General features: G+C 39.7%; 2 protein-coding genes across 2 annotated transcripts; one reads left to right on the plus strand and one right to left on the minus strand.

Moving 5' to 3' along the window:
* Nucleotides 1-3,633: 3,633 nt before the first annotated feature.
* pmela (premelanosome protein a) lies at nucleotides 3,634-10,558 on the minus strand. Its single transcript, XM_087800487.1, has 12 exons — nucleotides 10,507-10,558; nucleotides 9,831-9,926; nucleotides 9,604-9,750; nucleotides 8,944-9,075; nucleotides 8,387-8,548; nucleotides 8,029-8,313; nucleotides 6,875-7,960; nucleotides 6,668-6,808; nucleotides 6,495-6,591; nucleotides 5,711-5,916; nucleotides 5,543-5,633; nucleotides 3,634-4,387 (listed from the first exon to the last, which is right to left on the minus strand). The coding sequence occupies exons 1-12, from the start codon at nucleotides 10,556-10,558 to the stop codon at nucleotides 4,234-4,236; spliced, it is 2,649 nt and encodes an 882-aa protein (XP_087656613.1). The 3' UTR covers nucleotides 3,634-4,233.
* Nucleotides 10,559-14,110: 3,552 nt separating this feature from the next.
* Nucleotides 14,111-17,197, plus strand: cdk2 (cyclin dependent kinase 2). Its single transcript, XM_087801620.1, has 7 exons — nucleotides 14,111-14,469; nucleotides 14,798-14,875; nucleotides 15,236-15,356; nucleotides 15,949-16,119; nucleotides 16,231-16,332; nucleotides 16,400-16,603; nucleotides 16,678-17,197. The coding sequence occupies exons 1-7, from the start codon at nucleotides 14,354-14,356 to the stop codon at nucleotides 16,780-16,782; spliced, it is 897 nt and encodes a 298-aa protein (XP_087657746.1). The 5' UTR covers nucleotides 14,111-14,353; the 3' UTR covers nucleotides 16,783-17,197.
* The last annotated feature ends 88 nt before the right edge of the window (nucleotides 17,198-17,285 follow it).

Below are 17,285 nucleotides of genomic sequence, written 5' to 3' on the forward strand. Positions count from 1 at the left end.
TGTCACATTCAAAGTTTAATTGAATCACAAGGCTGAAGACCATTTTTTTTCTTCTAATCCATTTGTCTCCTTCCTGCTCTCTCTCTCTCTCTCTCTTTCTGCAGTAATGGAATACTTTATTGATATCTCAGTCGTCTGGGGCACAAAATGACTTTGCAGTTATTCCTTTCCTTTTTAAAAATGCATTACACGCAGTCGTCTGTGTCTCATATGAATGAAAAAAGATCCACGTATGGAGTTCTAGGAAGAGGACGTCAAAGGGTTCTGTCGTGTTCATCTGAATTGATAGAATATTGTAAAACAAGTGGAGTGAAGAGAGAAAGGGAGGAAAGAAAAGTTCAGTATGGCTGAAAAGAGCAAAATCATCAGGGAAATCATTCTTATTTAATATGTGTTAAATATGATGTTCATTTCATTGAAATTCGACACGTTTTAATTTATTGGGGGTCTTCTGCCCCCCTTCGTGCCCCCTTACAATTAACAGAAGAAGCTGAAATTTTAAAAATCCCTCTTATTTAGAATGTAATATATATGGTTTGAATTTCATCAAAACTGGACGCATTTTTATTTTCATGGGTGTCTGCTGTCCCCCTTCGTGCCCCCTTACAATTAATAGAAGTAGCTGAAAATTTACAAATCCCTCTTACTTAGTTTTTAATCTATATGGTTCAAATTTCATCTAAATTGTAAGTATTTGAATTTTCATGGGGGCCTTCTGCCCCACTTTGCCGCCCAATTAACAGAAGTAGCTGAAATTTTACAAATCCCTCTTATCAAGAATGTAATATATATAGATTAAATTCGTCGGAATCATACATATTTGAAATGTCCCCCCTTATCCCCTTATGGAGTTCACCTACCCCCAAAACCCTAACTGGGAAGTCAGTCTACATGATTCACACATACACACACATCCACACACACACACACACACACACACACACACACACACACACACACACACACACACACACACACACACACACACACACACACACACACAAGCAGAATGACTCAACAAAAGATTGTGATGTCGTCACTGAACTGAGATACGGTTTGAAATTCTATCTGGCAGAGTTCAGGGATGTGCGACTGCCTCTGCTCTTTCATTCTACTCCTCGATTGATCCACCCTTCAGGTCTAGCGGGAAGCGTTCCTGGTCAGTCATACGACATGTATCAAACCTAAGGACCAGATCTGGCCCCCCAGAACATTTTATGTGTCCCATAGAAAGCAAAATGCAGTTGATCCAGATTCATGTTGATCCAGGAAACAATAGAAATTATTGGAAGACATTATTTTTTAGATAAGATAAGGAATGAAAAAATATTGTCAGAAAAGCGCTCACGATGTTTTTAAGTACTTCCTGTCTGTGTAGAATGTTAGTCTTTAATCTTCTGCTTCAAAGAGAAGCTTAAAGGCTACTTTTTAAATTTGGGTGAACTATCACTTTAATTACTTTTTGAGGTATTTTAGTAACAGAAATACAGAAACCTAATGATGAACACAAAACCTAGTTGGTAGAGGTGACAAAATGTAGTATCATTAGGTTTGGTTAGAAAATATAGATACGACTTTATTTTGCAATATTTTATTTTATGATACTGTATCGATACTCCACAGCAAACTTTTGTTTCAAATCATATTATATTTTATCATAGTTCTTTAATGGTTTACAGTTCAATATGGCGTATTTAAAAAATAAATTAAGTCGTTTTTTTTAAAATATACAATCAACAGCACAGCCTTGGCTCATGTTTGTGTGGCAATTAAACTTCTGGCCACTAGATGGCCACAGTCATTGGCACAGCAAACAATGAAATCCGGCGAGATCTCCGATATGACTGAGGATGAGAGGATACACTTTTAAAAACTGATGTTTGGACATATTTTCAAAACAAATGTTAGCAGATTTCGTCGAGAGTCATGTGGTCTGTAAATTCTGCAACACCAGAGTCAAGTACTCAACAATACTACGAACATATTGATCCCATGGTATCACAAGCAACACAAAAGCATCACAAGCTGCTGTATTGTTGTGTTCGTTTCAATCCAGACATCAACTGAGTGTGTGTTTCAAACATAAATCAATGTCCTTTAGAGGCAGGAGTGTGTGCGCACAAATCTGTATGTGTGGCACTCTAGAATTTTATTGGTAAATCTGTCATGATGTTGACATCATTCTGGGCATGCTCAGTGGCGACTGGGAGTGGTCGAGACATCTCTTTGTGTTGGACTAATTAATCGATCAGCTCCAATGTGGAATCCAACCCAGAGAAGTCAGCTGGTTAGATTGTTTAACCATCTTTATCTTGAGTTTCTTTCTTCTGCTCCTGCTGCTTCATCCATCTGTTGTTACGAACGAGAACCGTTAGTCCTCGCCATGTAATTCAATCAACCCTCTTTGTCGGTCCCGTCGTCCAACCTCCCCCCACCGTCCCCTCGCCGCTCATCCCAGCTTCTATTCTAGTCCACATCCTTCCACCACCATCACTTCATCACCATCTGTAGTCTCCCCACTGTTGGACGTATAAAGGAATATTCTGCTTAAGTCCTTTGAAAACACGATCCTGGTTCTGCAGTAACAAAACCCGAGCAGATGTTTCCATTAGAGATTGATCCTTCTTCTCGCGCGACAATCCCCAAAGGAGCTCCAAATCCCAATACATTGACTGGGCTCTGAGTGTCATCTTGCAGGTTCTGCGGTACTCTCATAAAGAGGGTATTAAAAGGTGGGAGTGCAGTTTTCAGGCACCAGCCTGCTTCTTGGTGCGGTGCTAGGTGTGGTCTCTGAGAGGAACAATAATTGAATCTGTGTCGTGAACTGACTGCAGAGCACTTACAGCTTATTACGACCATTTATCTTGTCTTGCTCTGGATTTCTGGACCAGCACACGCCCAGGTACATCAGCAATTGTTAAAATATAATTCATTTTCTAATACCCATCGCTTTAAAAAATGTGAAAAGTAACATTTATACTACTTTTAGTGAATAAAGTGCTGAGCCAAAAGACAGATCTCTATATTTACAGGTCCATCTTTGTTCCTACTCTCAACTAGAGTCAACCAAACTGTCTTTTCATTGAACTATTCACAGAAAATGTGTTTAAGCCCCGCCCACTGAAAACGCTTAATTTTTCTGGAGATGAAATCCTGTTTACCATAACCACAGCCAAGTTGGTCAAGCAAGTTTCCACCTCCAAGGGACTAAGCGGGTATGATTACAGCTGGAGGAGAGAAGCCATTATTATGTCATAATGGCTCTCATAACCTCTCTTTTGCTTTCTTTTTGAGATTTCAGACAGGGGAGAATTTTATAATATATATTATTATATATATATAAGTAATAACTTCAAAATATGGTCATGATGTGAGACTTGAAACTTGAGAGTGAGTCGTGAGAGTTGGGTTTACCTTTAAAAAAAGGATCTCAAGAATGAATTCTAAATAAAAAAATGTTCAACGCAAAGTAAACTTGAAGCTTTTATTGTTGAAGTGGAACAAACAACATCCAGGAAACACAAGTGTTTATTGATATTTTAAACTGGAGCCTCAAAGCAGAGAGAGACAGGATATAAAAAACAAAAAGTGGACATGAGTGTTAGAAAATGAGGATGAAATCTGCTTCTGATAACTGTGTTAAAAATTTTAAATCAGCGTCGTACTCGTCGTGTGAGAATCATCATCCAGATTTTTTTTTATTTCCTACACAAATGTATTTCCAGAACCTTTTTTTTACAAGCCTGTTGGTTCTGCTCTGTCGCTCGATTATCTTTTCCCATTAAAGTCGACGTCATCCATTTTTTCACCATCAACATCGTACCATAAGACGTAGCTACGTTGCTTCTCTGAAGACACCCTCAAGCACTTCAGCCAATCTTTGTAATTGAACAGAGACTCTATTTCTCTAGAGCCGTCCTGACCACAACCTACTGAAAACCATTAGATCAAAAATATATTAACCTTGGGCGTGTGAGCAGTAGAAAAATAAAGAATAGTTAACAAATTCATGGTGCTTAAATATCATTTTAATAGTTTTTAAGGTGAAACAAGACGTAATTTAAGATGTAAATTTAGTTAATAAAATAGAATCAGTGCTTTTTTGTGTCAAATTATACATTTAGTGACACAATATTTGTTACGTCAAGTCCTGTTTTGTCTCTAAATGTCAGGGGACGGTTTGTTACAAGAGTGTTACGGGTGTCAGAGGCATGTTAAGATGATGAAGTGACATTAAACCATTCTTCCCTGGAGAAGAGGGCGGCTTTCACCCGGAGACTGCCGACTCAGCAGGTTCCACAATAACATGGGCACTGATGTTATTGTCGAGATTCCTCCCTCTCTGCCTTCGTGGTCCTCGTGCAGAGGCTGGTACTGCTTGAACCGCCTGTTTCAAGTAATATATATACAGTAAATATGTTACATATAGAAATACTTTATCATTCACACTATAGAAGAGAACATTGTGAGTTTATTCATCAAGCTTCATAATTTGATCCTTTTTTAGCATTTGAAACATCTTTCCTAGCTGTTAGCTCAGTGGGTTGTTGGAGCTACCACGGGGAGTTAAACAAGTCTAGCCTTAATATAATGAGAAAACCTAAAATGGTACATAAATAAACCTAATAGTTAAGTAATAAGTCAAGCTAAATATTATTTTTCATAAAATATTATTAGAAAGCTAATATAAAAGCACTTTCACCCCAATTTTTCCTTATTCAAAATATTTTCTTAAATCATTTTAAGGGACAATGATTACTTAGAAAAATGACACAAATGGAAGAGCAAAGAAATCCTAAAATAAATACCCTTTAAGCCATATTTTGAATTTAATGAATAAAGCAAAATAAATCCCAATTAAAATGTGAGTTTCTATGATCTTTGACCTCATGAGAGCCACATAAATGCAGTCAAGGGGCCACACGTGGCTCCAGGACCGTACTCTGATCTAGATGGTAATTAAAACCAACATTTTATAACTTGTTATTTGTCCCGTAAAAGAAAGTCAGAAACAGACGATCACATTAGCTCCTCAGCATAAGTAATAATACAGTAAGTCATAATAATAAGTCTGAGCTTGTTACTGACTAATCTCTTTTGTCCATCCTACCTAGTTTAAGTGGATATTTCAACTACTTATTATTACCCCTGCCAAGGAGGTGATGTAAATTTCTCTCCGTTTTCTACATAAAAGATAAACAGATTTTGATCAAATATTCAGTAAATGTTGCTGATATAGATGATTAAATGTTGTTTTTTTCTACACAACAGTGATTGTTAATTCGCTTTGTGACCCTGGTCTAGAAATAACCTTTACCTATTTACTTACTTACTTACTCCCATCTAAATCCATTAATAGTTTAAATATTTTCTCTCTATGCTTCAGACAAGCTTATGTTGCTCTCGCTGCTGCCACCTGCTGCCCCTCAGAGCTCATTACTTCTCACAGTATTATTATTATTATTATTATTATTATTATTATTATTATTATTATTATTATTATTATTATTATTATTATTATTACTATTAATATGACACTAACCTGTACATCAGGCCAACAGAGCAGACCACACACGCGAGAACCATCATCCCCAGGATGGTCGCAGCAGTTCCAGCCGGGGAACCACCAGAGGCTGCAAATGTGAGAAGAGATTATTACAAAAGAAACATTTACAGCAACTTTTTGTTGTTCAAAACAGAAAATCCTCACCAATGGCCACATTGACTCGAGCGCTGGCCACCGCCAGACTCACGTCATTGGTCAGAGACACGTTGAGGCAGAAGACACCAGAGTCGTTGAAGAACTGGCGGAGGACCATCTGGCAGTCTGGAGAAGGCGTCGCTACGGTACACACCGTTTCAACCGGCGTGATGCAGTCGGCGTCCGAGATGACGGTGCAGACCTCACTGGGCAGACTGGAAGGACCATTTTTGAAAACATGATGTTTAGTGTACATTAATATAATTGGATTGTATTTATTACACTCTTTTTATTTGAAAGAATTGTTTTTATTGTTGTTGTTCTTTTAATTTTCCTATGTTGAATATACGTTTCATTAAGAAATGTTGATAAAAACATGTTGAAAAAAATTTGATAATAATAATAATACAATATTACAGTTTAACAGTTTCCAATTCATTAAAAAATCACTGTCACTGGAATTATATGTTTTAATATTTATTTTTCTCTTTATTATTTTTAATTGTAAAATTTCTTTATTTTTCAACTTCATTTTTAATTTTTTTAGATTTAGTTGAATGCTAATGTGTATTTAGTCGATTGATTTAAATCGATTGTAATCATCCGATTGATTATATTATATAAATATATATTTATAAATTATAAAAGGATTTTATTGTTTTTTTACTGTATAGTTCCTTGTTTGTCTTATAAATTGTTGAATGAAAAACCAATTGGAAAAAGTAATTAATAATTAACTACAAAATGAGATTCTTTTATGCTAGTTTCTGATGTTTATGTGTCATTTACTTGCCTTCCTTGACAGGAAATGGTCACATCGACTGCGTTCTGTTCCAGCTCCAGTGACACAACGTTAGCCATCTGTACGATCTCCACACTCTCGATACCCTCTGTGTTTGTAGAAGAGAACGACAGCTTGGATTTACCAACTTTTCACTGCTATTCATGGGTGACAATGGAACTTACGGACGACATCCACGGTGGTGGACAGGGAGCCGTAGCGGTAGACCATGCAGTCGGCGGTCAGTTCTGGTGCTTGTCTCTTAGCGATGACCAGTGCAACCTGTGCTGCTTCAGTTGGATCTGCCTCGCCTTCGACTTCTGCTTCTTTAACACACACAGAAAACGTGTTAAGAGGGATCCACTGGAATGTACAGCTGACCTTTTGCTCACCTGCTGCAACTTCATTTGCAGTCTCAACTATTTCTACAGTAGCATCAGCAGCCGCTTCCGCGGCTGCGACAGTGGCTGCGACTTCAGCTTCCTGCTCGACGGGTACTTCAGCTTCAACCGCTTCAACTGCAGCCTCGACTGCAGCCTCGTCTTCAGCTGCATCTGTAACTTCTCCCTCGGCCGCAGGAGCCACTGAAGCTGCGGCATCAATTACTGTGTCGTCCGCTTCAGTCTCAGTAACTGCGGCAGCAACGTCAGCCACAGCAGTAACGGCATCGGTAGTGGTATCAGCAGCGGCATCAGCAGCGGCATCAGCAGTGGTATCGTCTGCAGCATCAGCTGTGGCATCAGCAGCAGCCGCATCAGCCGCGGCATCAGCAGTGGTATCGGCTGTGGCATCAGCAGCGGCATCAGCAGTGGTATCGGCTGCGGCATCAGCAGCGGCATCAGCAGTTACATCAGCTGCGGTATCAGCAGTGGCATCTGCGGGAGCATCCGTGGCATCAGTGTCTGCGGCAGCAGCATCTTCGACAGCAGCAGCAACATCAGTGGCATCAGCGTCTATGATGACAGCAGCGTCTAATGTAGTGTCATCAGCGGCAGCATCGGTGGCAGCATCGGCAACAGCATCGGCGGCAGCATCGGCGGTAGCATCAGCGGCAGCATCTGTGGCAGCATCGGCGGTAGCGTCAGCCTCAGCATCAGTGGCAGCATCGGCGGTAGCATCAGTGGCAGCATCGGTGGCAGCATCAGTGGCAGCATCAGTGGCAGCATCAGTGGCAGCATCGGCGGTAGCATCAGCGGCAGCATCAGTGGCAGCATCAGTGGCAGCATCAGCGGCAGCATCAGTGGCAGCATCAGCGGCAGCATCAGTGGCAGCATCAGCGGCAGCATCAGTGGCAGCATCAGTGGCAGCAGCGTCGGCATCAACACCTGCATCCACGTCCGCAGTATTGTCAGCATCAGTAGCTTCAGGCGTGGCATCAGATGCTGGAACATCCAGAGCAATCACATCTCCTCCCTCTGCTGGATCAGCAGCTGCAGTCACGACAACGACAGGGGCAGCCGAGGGGTCGACAGGAACCACTGAAGTGACAACAGGGTTAGAACACAAACAAGAAGAACAGCAACTATTGAGCACAAGATAATCTCACCGGCGGTCGGGTTTCCACAGCCGTTGGGAATACTTGCCATCAGAACCACCTGAGGCTTGAAGGTTCCAACAGCGAGGTAGGCGTGCGTGACCAGCCGCTCCCTGGTGATGAGGGTCCCGGTGTTGTCTCCAAAATCCCAGCTGAAGCTGATGTCAGCACTGTTAAGGTACAGACTGGGATCGTGCAGCATGACACTGAAAGCGATGGCTCGGTTCTGGATGAAGTTGGTGTCGGCCTGGTTCACGTCGTCGATTTGGGCGAGAGAGACGGTGAACGGGACTTGATCTGCAGGAGCGCACCAGAGGTGAGTCACGGACGTGGACTTCAAGGTGGACTCAAGGTGGGTCGGACAACTCACCGGTGATGATGAAGTTGCTGGAGGCGTAACCGAGAGGAACGAACTTGTCTTTGCCGCGACAGTGATAGATGACCAGCTCCATGTTGTAGGAGCCCAGAGGAATGTCGTCCGTCCCTATGCTGAGTGAGGAGGAGGGACCGTCGGCCACCTGCCAGTACTTACCTGGATTCAACATCTCAGTCATTCGACTACAAAGATATTCTCTGAAGTACAATCGAAATCAAGGAGCTACTGTCAGCCTTATAGTGTTTGTACATCAACAACAATAACTTTTAATCATGATGTTATTTATTTTCTACCTCTTATTTCCTTATCAACGTCCCACTGGATTATATCCCAGCTGCTCAGGGCAAGAGGCAACGTGGTCAACCTCTGTTTGTTATTGGACAGTTGGAAAAAACTAACCACTATGAATATAAATTAATGCAACCGCTGTTTCTGACCCACTTTAAAAAGTAAAAATGTTACTTGCTGCTGCTTTAAAAATGAGTACAGTTATTGTTAACTTTGTTTTATAGTTAAAAATGATTTTTGTAACGAAGACAAAATGTTTGTACCCATGGTCTTCCAGACAAACACATAGCGCGATTTTCTTCTTTGGCTCCTGAATGGTGTTCCGTCCGGGAACACTCCGGTGGCCTGTGAGTCCTGGTCCGGATAGACCGCCTGGCCCTGCTGGTACTGTCGTCCTGGAGGAGACATCGCAGGTGATAGATTGTGAAAATGTATCCATAAAGAAGCAGTTTAATGTATATATGTATTTGCTGAAACATGTTTTCTGGCTTAACTTGTAGGTGTAAAACTCCCATTTATGTTTCTTTCATTTTAAATTTTTTTGGGGCCTACTCTAGTTTATTTTATGTATTTTTTTTAATTTATGAAAAATAGTTAATTTAACTCTTTCATTGGTTGTAATTTATCTATTTTAAAAGAAATATAGTAAAATAAAATAGTAAGTGTGTTTGTCTGTCTGTATGATTGTGTGTGTCCAACTGTGAATGTGTGTCCATAAAAAAGCTATATACATCCAATTTTAATGAAATTCATACCATATTTAATATATATTAAATAACAATTATTTCCAGAATTTCGGGTATTTCAGCTAGTATGCTATATTTTCAAATACTAGGGAATTCAAATGTCAGTTCAACAGATTATAAGCAGGAGAGAAATTGTGAAATGCGTGTCATCAGGGAACAAACAGAAGTGGAACTCACCATTAACGGTGCAGTTCTGTGTCCAGACGACCTGCCCGTCAGCCAGAACCGTCTGGTTCGGAGGGAAATTGATGTTAATGTTGAACGTTGCTTGGGCTCCGGTCAGCGTGGGCGCGTCATTCTTCAGATCAAAAGTCACTTGGCCACCTGACAATTGAAAAAAATGAATAAAATAAGATTAAGAATAAGTAAAAATCAATATCACTAAGAGCCATGACGATTCTTACCAGACCAACAGTTTCTAAACCTGGTGTCTCCTTCCTTCCACACGGGATACATGCGAGTGTTCCATGACTTGTATCGAGTGAACTGACTTCTTGTTCCTGGAAAGTCAAAAAAACTGTTAAAAATTATTGTCTCAAGAAAAGCTAAAATTCACAACATCATACAAGAATAAAAAGTTCCTTTTTTTATTAAGGGAGTGTTGGGGTTCTTGGCGGCAGCAGTCACACGGCTCAGCCCCCCCCCCCACCTCCACCCACACCTCCACCGCCCCCCAATCCTTTTCATGTGACTCTCAGCTGAGCAGCAACATCTCTAATCCTGGAGCCTGGAATGAGGGATCCCACACACATCGTCAGACGTGTGTGTGTTCGTGTGTGTGTTGTGTCTGAATGAAAAAGTGACATTAAAGTGTGTGAAAATCAATCTGCCGTTAAATAAGTGTGTCACTGTTGAACCAACTTACAAGATGCTCCACAGAAAAATCTTTGTTGAGCGTGAAATGAGCGTCAAATAGTCAATTTCACTCTTTGATTTGTAGTTTTTGGGGCTCAAAGGTGGAATAGACAAATAATGAGCAAATTATCCAAGTAAATCATTTGGAACAGGGTTTTATCGCACAGATTAAGAGTTGTGAATATAAAGGATAATTTTCTAAAAAGTTTCAGGAGTCATACTCACGGGTGGCCGTGGCAGAAGCCAACACCAGCAGCAGAACCGTCAGAGTCTTCATCCTTTACCCGCTTGTGTGCCTCCTCTCTCGCGCTCTCTGAACCCAGACCCTCGCCCTTCAGTCCTGATCAACAAACCCAGGCGGGTCACGCTCTTTAAGAGGAGCCAGGAGCTGAATTACCATAAACTTTCTGTTTGGCTCTGACATCACTGTGACTACACCCCTTTGATGATGATGATGATGATGAAGGTGGGTGTTCCGTTCTTGTTCACTCGTCTACACCTCAAGTCTTTCTTTCCTCTGTGACGTCAACCTGGTGTATCTAGAGAGAAGGATGTTTAAAGAACAGATTATAGATTAATGAATATATGAATTCAAGGATGGATGAATTATGTCTTATAAGGAGTTCAGTTGTCAACAAGGATAAGATCAGTGGATGAATTGATTAAATAATGAATGAAAGAGAGGATGAATGGAATGAATGGTGAAAGAACATTGATGGATAAATAAAGTGTAGATCCAGGTTACACTGACACAAATGTCTAGAATGATTCTTAAGATTTATGGATGATGAATAGATGGATGGATGGATGGATAGATGAATAGATGCCTGGATGGATAGATGAATGGATGGATGGATGGATGGATGGATGGATGGATGGATGGATGGATGGATGGATGGATGGATGGATGGATGGATGGATGGATGGATGGATGGATGGATGGATGGATGGATGGATGGATGGATGGATGGATGGATGGATGGATGGATGGATGGACCAATTTCAAGATTAATCTTTAGATAACACAAAAAATGGAGGGATGGATGAATAAACGAATGTCAAGATTGATTATTAGATAATGCCAAAGATGGATGGATGGATGGCTGGATGGATGGATGGATGGATGGATGGATGGATGGATGGATGGATGGATGGATGGATGGATGGATGGATGGATGGATGGATGGATGGATGGATGGATGGATGGATGGATGGATGGATGGATGGATGGATGGATGGATGGATGGATGAACGTAAGGATGGACAGAAAGATGAATGGATAGATGTATGGAAGAATGGAAGAATGGAAGAATGGAAGAATGGAAGAATGGAAGAATGAATGGATGGATGGATAGATAGATAGAATGGATGGATGGACAAATTTCAAGATTCATTTTTATATAACACCAAAGATGGAGGAATGAGTAGATGGAAGGATGGATGGATGAATGGATTGATGGATGGATGGATGGAAAGATGAATGATGGATGGATGGATGGATGGATGGATGGATGGATGGATGGATGGATGGATGGATGGATGGATGGATGGATGGATGGATGGATGGATGGATGGATGGATGGATGGATGGATGGATGGATGGATGGATGGATGGATGGATGGATGGAGATAGTCTACTTTAACTGCATGAGTCACTTATATTATTCAATATTATTTTATTTTTATATATTTCATATATATATCTACATATTGCTGAATGACTGACAGTTCGGACTCATGACTCGAACCATAGAACACTGAGTCCATGATTCAGTCTCTGTGCTCCGAGAGAGTCACGCCTGGTTCAGATGTCTGACTTTACAAGTACGTGTGCGTCACAAGACGAGTGTGTGAGGCCGATGTGAGGCCGATCAATACTGTCCTTTTGTTCCCTCCATCTTCCTCCACGTCCTGCTGAGCACCTCGGGCAGCAGCAGCTCCAGGAATGACACCCGTGCTTCAGTGTTGTGACTCTCTTTATCAGAGTTTCCTTCCTTCTCATGAAGTATTTCATTTAAATACATATTTTTTAATCTTGTTTTGAAATCAAGGCACATTTTATTTCACCAAGAAACACATGTTTGAATATGTAGTAGGTTATAAAAGAAAACATTATGAAATAGAGACTTGACATGGGAACACTTTATAAAAAAGTTTTTTTTTAATTAAATATGAAAGTTATATAATTATATTTATATAATTTAATTTCAAAAATATCCTGAATACAACTCCTTTAGACAAAGCTTTTAAATATAATTAAATTCAAGAAGTTTTACTCAAAATAGTTGGTTTAGACGACAGAAACTTTCCTAGATCTGTTTCCCTTTTTCACTCTGAAATTACGGGTCAAATGACTGCTTGTGGCCTCCAGGCTTCCAATAAACATCAGGGATGACGATAAATAAAATCAGCAGACAAGGAAATCTTCTCAGGCCCAGAACATTTGGTTTAACCAAAACTAAAAATAAGATGGAATTTTAAAAGAAAAAGGGAATTAATTGACAAAATAGACGTGAATGTGAATTATCAATTAAAACTCTGAAGAAAGCAAGAATGATTGTTTGTTTTATCGTGTTTTATCGATAAAATAAAATATAGAGATTTTATTTTCTGGTATTCCACGGTACTTATGTATGTGGGATTTCTGGAGCTGCACTACATGTGACCCCCTCATGTGCTGTTAAGAGTCCGGGAAAATATAAGTCCTGCCCTCACACCACAGACCCAACATTCCACACACGTCTTTAATCTTCAATATATACTATTTTACTTATGTTGCCTCGTGACAGAACCTGTGACGCGCAGGATTTGAGGAACACATTCATTGTTTATCGGGTAATATCCAGGTAATAGTAGTAGTATTATAAGTGAAGCTACAATATAAAAACAGTATTACTAGAAATATTTTGTACCATCACTAAACAATGTTTGCACTTTGAATAAATGTATTTTTTTTTAAATGTATTTTATCATTTATATTCATTATTTGTTTGTATTCTATTGATTGCTGCAAGAGGTGTAGGGACGCAAAACAGATTTTCGTTGTACAGAACTGTCCTAACAATTAATAATACAAATAAAGATATTCTATTCTATCGATATATTTTATGATACAATTTTTCGTACTTAAAAAAAAAAATTCTGTCGTTCGGTCACAATATATGACATGATATAAATGTATTGTACTTTGATTAAATCTTTTTTTTTCATTTATTTTAATAATGTGTGCTGAGAAGAAAAAGTCAATCTAAAATTATTTGTACATCACTGTCCCAACAATGTTACACTTTAACAATAAGCAGTTCTTATCTTTTGGTTTAAACAAAATAAAAAGTTACTTGTTACTAATTTAATTAATAATACCTAATAACTTTTTAAAAAATAAAAAATATAATATTTTTTTAATAAGGTTATAAATGTAATGTAATAAAAACTGTTTAATATAAACCTTTTAATCATTTGGAAAATCTGACTTCTTTTACGTAATTTGAAGCTGGAACCACGTGGTCTGAACGGGAGTTCGGTAGTTTGTTTTCTACACCGGCATGACACGTAAGTAAGTAATTTTTATTTATATAGCGCTTTTCTCCAAATTGTCTCCGTCGTCGCCACAACCAAGAAATAAAATGCAATCCAAACTAAATACCAAAAGTCCGTAATTTCTCTGAAATACATATTTATTGTTCGGGTTTAGTTTGATAAATTAGCTACTTGGACTCAGTACTTACGCCGCCGAGGACACCGCCCTTCTCATACGGAGCGCGTCGCTGAATGAAACGAGCGGCTCCCATGCTAACGCGGGAAAAGCCCGTGTGTTGGTTGTGTTTCCATAGAGGAGCAGCTGTGCGACAGGAACTGTGGACAATTGAACGACGTTTTTATCTTCTTCACCTCCTTTATCACCTTCTTCATCTCCTTTATCACCGTCGTGTCGAATTGTCCGCGAACTTTGCAGCTCCTGGTTCACACAGAAGCGAGCGCGCGAGGAGCAGTCGGTACATGACGGTTGTTGGCGTCACAGCGACACAAAGACCCGCCGGAGCTTAGCCGAGCCGCTACAAGTGCTTCACCCATGGATTCCTTCCAGAAGGTGGAGAAGATCGGAGAAGGAACGTATGGAGTTGTTTATAAAGCGAAGAACAAAAACACAGGCGAGACTGTGGCGCTGAAGAAGATCAGACTTGACACGTAAGTTGTTGTTATTTACTTACTCGAGCGTCAACTAGTGTGTGTCCCTGGTCTCGAGTTAGCGATCAGTCACTAGTAATAACTCGTCAGTATCCATAATTTAGTTTAGTTTATTTATTTAAGCGTTTATTTTTATCACAAGACGAATTATTGTCTTCTCAAACTGCGACCTCTAGTGGCAGCTTCTGGTTATGTACAGTCCTCAATGTTTTGGTTCGCTTCAGAACATGGATGATAAATCAGTTATTTTACTTTAATTGTAACTGTTCTCAGTTGTGTTTGTGGAAAATGCAACCCAGACTCTTCAAATATCTCTAAAAATGTCCAGGGAAACGGAAGGAGTTCCGAGCACGGCCATCAGAGAGATTTCGCTTCTCAAAGAACTCAGTCATCCAAATATTGTCAAGTAAGTTTCTTAAAGTCCACACACTCTTTTTTTTTGCCTGTGTTTTACAATGTATTCTTACCAAAGATCAAACTGTGCCTATTTATTTATTATTCTATTTATTTTACCACAATATTGATTTCATTTTCTCAAAGATATATTTGCAAAGTTAACAAAGAAACTAATTCGTCAAAATGACACCCACAATTATAACTAAACAATAAGTGATAGTCCTTGAGAGGTTCTACCATATAATGTAGTATGAAGTATTGGATGTATTAGATGTAATACTATTGATTCCTGAGATGAACATGAAAACAAATGACTGAACAATGCTGACCAATGACTTGCTGTCTGATTGTGTTTGTGGTTCTGCCTCAGGTTGCAGGATGTCATCCATACAGAAAACAAGCTCTACCTCGTCTTTGAGTTTCTGCACCAGGACCTGAAGAAGTTCATGGACTCTTCCTCGATGAACGGCGTCCCCCTGCCTCTGATCAAGGTAAAGAATCGATGGATCGTTGAGGAAGAATGGAAGGAAGCGTGTAGACGCAAAACTAGGGGTGTGTAAGAATCTGGCGATACGATGCTTATAATGATTTACTACGAAATATTGTGATACTGTAGTGACAAGGATATATTTGTAGTATTGTCGAGTACTTTACTCTGGTGTTCAAGAATTTACGACGTGATTTGGAGGTTAATTTAGCTGGAAGATGTGTTTTATTGTTGCGCCTAAAATATTAAAAAAAATAGTTTTAACCAATCAGGTTACCTGTGGTGGAGAATATTTGCGGAGGAATTGTATGGTGAAATATAAAACAAAATTTGGTTACTTGGCAACAGATGTAAATACAATATTGACGCTGAAAATATGATACACAATCAATCTTTGTTAAAAATGTTCTTAAAAAACATTATAATATTTGTATTTAACTTTTTGCATCGGTTCCTTTGGAAATGATCATGTCATCGAAGGGTCTATAAAGGGAAATGTTTTAAAACTACTACAAATATTGATAATTGTTACAAAAACAAAAGAAATTATCTTTTTATTTATTTAATTATTGACAGATCCTGTGCTTGTTTTTCAGAGTTATCTCTTCCAGCTTCTACAAGGTTTGGCCTTCTGTCATTCCCACAGAGTCCTGCATCGGGACCTGAAGCCCCAGAACCTCCTCATCAACGCCCAGGGCGAGATCAAACTGGCCGACTTCGGCCTCGCCAGAGCCTTCACTGTCCCGGCTCGCCAGTACACTCACGAGGTACGACACAACAGCCCGATGTTTGGAGGATTCTTGGCTCATTGTGTGCTTTTTTTTTTTTCAATGTCAGCTTTAGTGTATTAAAGATAAAGTTATTACTTTCTTCCCCAGGTGGTGACGCTGTGGTACAGGGCACCAGAGATTCTCCTGGGGTGTAAATATTACTCCACAGCTGTTGACATCTGGAGTCTTGGATGCATCTTTGCTGAAATGGTAAAGAAAATACTAGTAAAAAATAAGTATTATGATGGACTATTATATCTTTGTTACCTTCGTCCAGACCACCAGGAAGGCCTTGTTCCCCGGAGACTCTGAGATCGACCAGCTGTTCAGAATCTTCCGCACGCTGGGAACGCCCGACGACAACATCTGGCCGGGCGTCACGTCCATGCCGGACTACAAACCAACGTTTCCCAAATGGGCCAGACAGGAGCTGAACAAAGTGGTTCCTCTGCTGGATTCAGACGGAAGAGACCTGCTAGTGGTGAGAAGTTTTTCTGTTTGTTTGTGTGTTTTTTGTTGTCGTGACGCTGAACTTGTTGTCGTCGCGTCTTCCAGGAGATGCTCCAGTACGACCCAATGAAGAGAATATCTGCCAAAAACGCGCTGGTTCATCGGTTCTTCCGTGACGTGACTATGCCGCTGCCGCATTTGAGGATTTAAACCATTACTCGGCTGTTTCCAAACCAGGTTGATCGGTAAAGGAAACGGTTGTTTTTTCAAATTCTTCATTGTTGTTATTTTTGTGTATTTATGTGAGTTCCATTTGTAAATGTTCGGGGCGTCGTTCAATTTGCCCCCTGAAGTTAAATTGTTCCAACAGGATGCAAACAATTGCGTAGGTTTTTGGGAAAGTGCAAGTAACGATTGTTTGTAAGTCATTTAGCTCGACATGTGGAGAATGTTCCAAATTGAAGTTTTCTTTTCTTAGCGCAGTGTTGAAAAGGAAAAAGGTGTAAAGTTTTGAATCAAGTTTTAGATGTTCGTAAACCGTTGCTTCTTTCTTACTAAAGATTTTATAAAATTCCTGCACAGTTTTTATAAGTATTTGAAAAAAAATAAAACGAATTTATAAAATTCTTGTTTATTTGTGGGTTTGTGTGATATTTTTTTTTTCTTTTTGAAAGGATACCAAATGGAAATATTCCCTTGTGAGGTAATATTTA

This window comes from Callionymus lyra, chromosome 10 (assembly GCF_982586985.1).
Source record: "Callionymus lyra chromosome 10, fCalLyr1.hap1.1, whole genome shotgun sequence".
Lineage (NCBI taxonomy): Eukaryota > Metazoa > Chordata > Actinopteri > Syngnathiformes > Callionymidae > Callionymus > Callionymus lyra.

What these genes read in the sequence shown, in the direction of transcription:
- pmela (XM_087800487.1), bottom strand. Translation starts at nt 10,558, where the DNA reads ATGAAGACTCTGACGGTTCTGCTGCTGGTGTTGGCTTCTGCCACGGCC. An exon ending in GGCTTCTGCCACGGCCACCC is followed by an intron (nt 9,927 to 10,506) that starts GTGAGTATGACT and finishes TTGACTTTCCAG; the next exon opens with GAACAAGAAGTCAGTTCACT. An exon ending in CTGTGGAAACCCGACCGCCG is followed by an intron (nt 7,961 to 8,028) that starts GTGAGATTATCT and finishes TTGTCACTTCAG; the next exon opens with TGGTTCCTGTCGACCCCTCG.
- cdk2 (XM_087801620.1), top strand. Translation starts at nt 14,354, where the DNA reads ATGGATTCCTTCCAGAAGGTGGAGAAGATCGGAGAAGGAACGTATGGA. An exon ending in TCCCCCTGCCTCTGATCAAG is followed by an intron (nt 15,357 to 15,948) that starts GTAAAGAATCGA and finishes CTTGTTTTTCAG; the next exon opens with AGTTATCTCTTCCAGCTTCT. An exon ending in ACGGAAGAGACCTGCTAGTG is followed by an intron (nt 16,604 to 16,677) that starts GTGAGAAGTTTT and finishes CGCGTCTTCCAG; the next exon opens with GAGATGCTCCAGTACGACCC.